This window comes from Pundamilia nyererei, unplaced genomic scaffold, assembly GCF_000239375.1.
Source record: "Pundamilia nyererei isolate P.nyererei 1_Seehausen unplaced genomic scaffold, PunNye1.0 scaffold00146, whole genome shotgun sequence".
In the NCBI taxonomy this organism is placed as follows: Eukaryota; Metazoa; Chordata; class Actinopteri; order Cichliformes; family Cichlidae; genus Pundamilia; species Pundamilia nyererei.
This window is the reverse complement of record NW_005187547.1, coordinates 1,351,699-1,353,417: the sequence shown is the minus strand read 5'-3', so window position 1 is coordinate 1,353,417 and position 1,719 is coordinate 1,351,699. Positions and strand designations below refer to the sequence as shown.

At 36.8% G+C, this 1,719-nt stretch overlaps 1 protein-coding gene across 1 annotated transcript in view; it reads left to right on the top strand.

The window, feature by feature from the left end:
• cdkal1 (CDK5 regulatory subunit associated protein 1-like 1) overlaps positions 1-1,719 on the top strand; it is a 246,637-nt gene that overhangs the window by 39,066 nt on the left and 205,852 nt on the right. Inside the window, exon 4 of the mRNA XM_005744624.1 lies at positions 529-613. Within this exon, the coding sequence (XP_005744681.1) occupies positions 529-613 (85 nt within the window). The remainder of the gene's footprint in view (positions 1-528; positions 614-1,719) is intronic.

The following is a 1,719-nucleotide window of genomic DNA, read 5'->3' as shown; positions in this document are numbered from 1 at the left end:
AATGGATTTTTTTTTCACATTCTGTCTCTCACAGTTGAAGTGTACCTCTGGTGCAAATTACTGACCTCTGTCATCATTTTAGGTGGGGGAAGTTGCACAATCGGTGACTGACTAAATACTTTTTTGCCCCACTGTATGTGTGTGTGTGTGTGTGCAGAAAATGCTAAGTGGACACAGGAATCAACCATGTTTTGTCAGAGACACTTTTTCCAGTGCGCTCTAATTCTAGTTTTCACAACATAGAGAAGTGGGAATTTACATGGGGTTAAAATTACCGACACACATTGGATTATTTTGTGAGTACAAACTGACTCACCGTGGAATTCAGACGCAAAGGAGTTCCACCAGAGACTAATTAAGCACTTCTTCATCTTTTAGGATGCCATGTGCTTTGTGCTTGACTCATGTATATGACTTTCGGTTTGTTTTTTTTCTGTGTGTTGGCTTCATCTTGGGTACTCATAACATTTTAATGCTACGTTTGCTTTTCCAGTCTGCAAAAATAAAATGCGTTGTCTCTCTTTGTAGATGACCCGACAGAAGCAGACGTGTGGTTGCTCAACAGCTGCACTGTGAAAAACCCTGCAGAGGATCACTTCAGAAACTCAATCAAGTAATGAAAAAGCACACAAACGATATGTATCCTTGTCTTGTTCGAAGGATCGTTACATTTTAATAGGAACTGGATAAAGAAGTGTTAGCTTTGCTTAGTAGGTCTTTTATATGGGGTTGTGATGGCTCATTTCTCTATCAGGAGAGTTTAAAATACAGGAAAAAAAAGTAAAAAAAATTTAAATTATAAGAAAAAAAGAATTAAAAAATAATATTAACACAAATTAAAAAAACTGGCATAGGTAGAATTGCTGCTCAACAGACAATCAGAAATAGTTTTCTACAAATTAATGTGTGCCAAAAAGATTTCCCCGCTGTAGCGAGTTTGTTTTGTTATAATAATTATGTCTTATATTACTAAATCTGAATCACGATCACAACTATGTGTGACAAGAGAGCACAATTCACTCATAAATAAATGAACATCTAATTGTGTTTTGTTAGAAAACGTAATCCAGGATCAATTTAACACAAATGAACTACAAAACATGGCATGTTTAACACATTTTAAGCCAAAATGCAGAAGCACTAAGTGCAGCCTTACTTCTCCCATAGGAAATAAGAAGGTAAGTAGCCCCCAGGTGCTGCTAATCAAATGCACTTGATTAAGTGATCATTAACAAGGGTGAGCACATCTATAAAAGCAGAATTTTGTCCCTTTTTGCTGGTGTGGATCATTCAGATGATCGTAAAGGAAATGCGAACATTTTTTCCAGGAGCGGACATCCTGAGTTCAGAGCATGAAATTCTCATCGAAACTCCAAAAAACCTAAGAGGTACATCTGAGACTTCACAGCCTCAATTAGCATGTTAATGTACAGTTAGAAGAAGGCTGAAAAGTACTGTTTGTTTGCAAGGGTTGCCCAGAGAAAGCCTCTCCTCTCTATGAATATATATAAAGAATATGGCAGCACAGCTTAGGTTGACAAAGTTGCATCTGAACAGACTACAAGACTTCTGGAACAATGTAGGTCTGGGCGATATGAGGAAAATCTAATATCACAATATATTTTTGGCTATAACACGATATATATCACGATATTGGATTGCATTTTATTTTTTATACAGCGCTTTTCGAGACCCTCAAAGCGCTTTACAATTCCATTA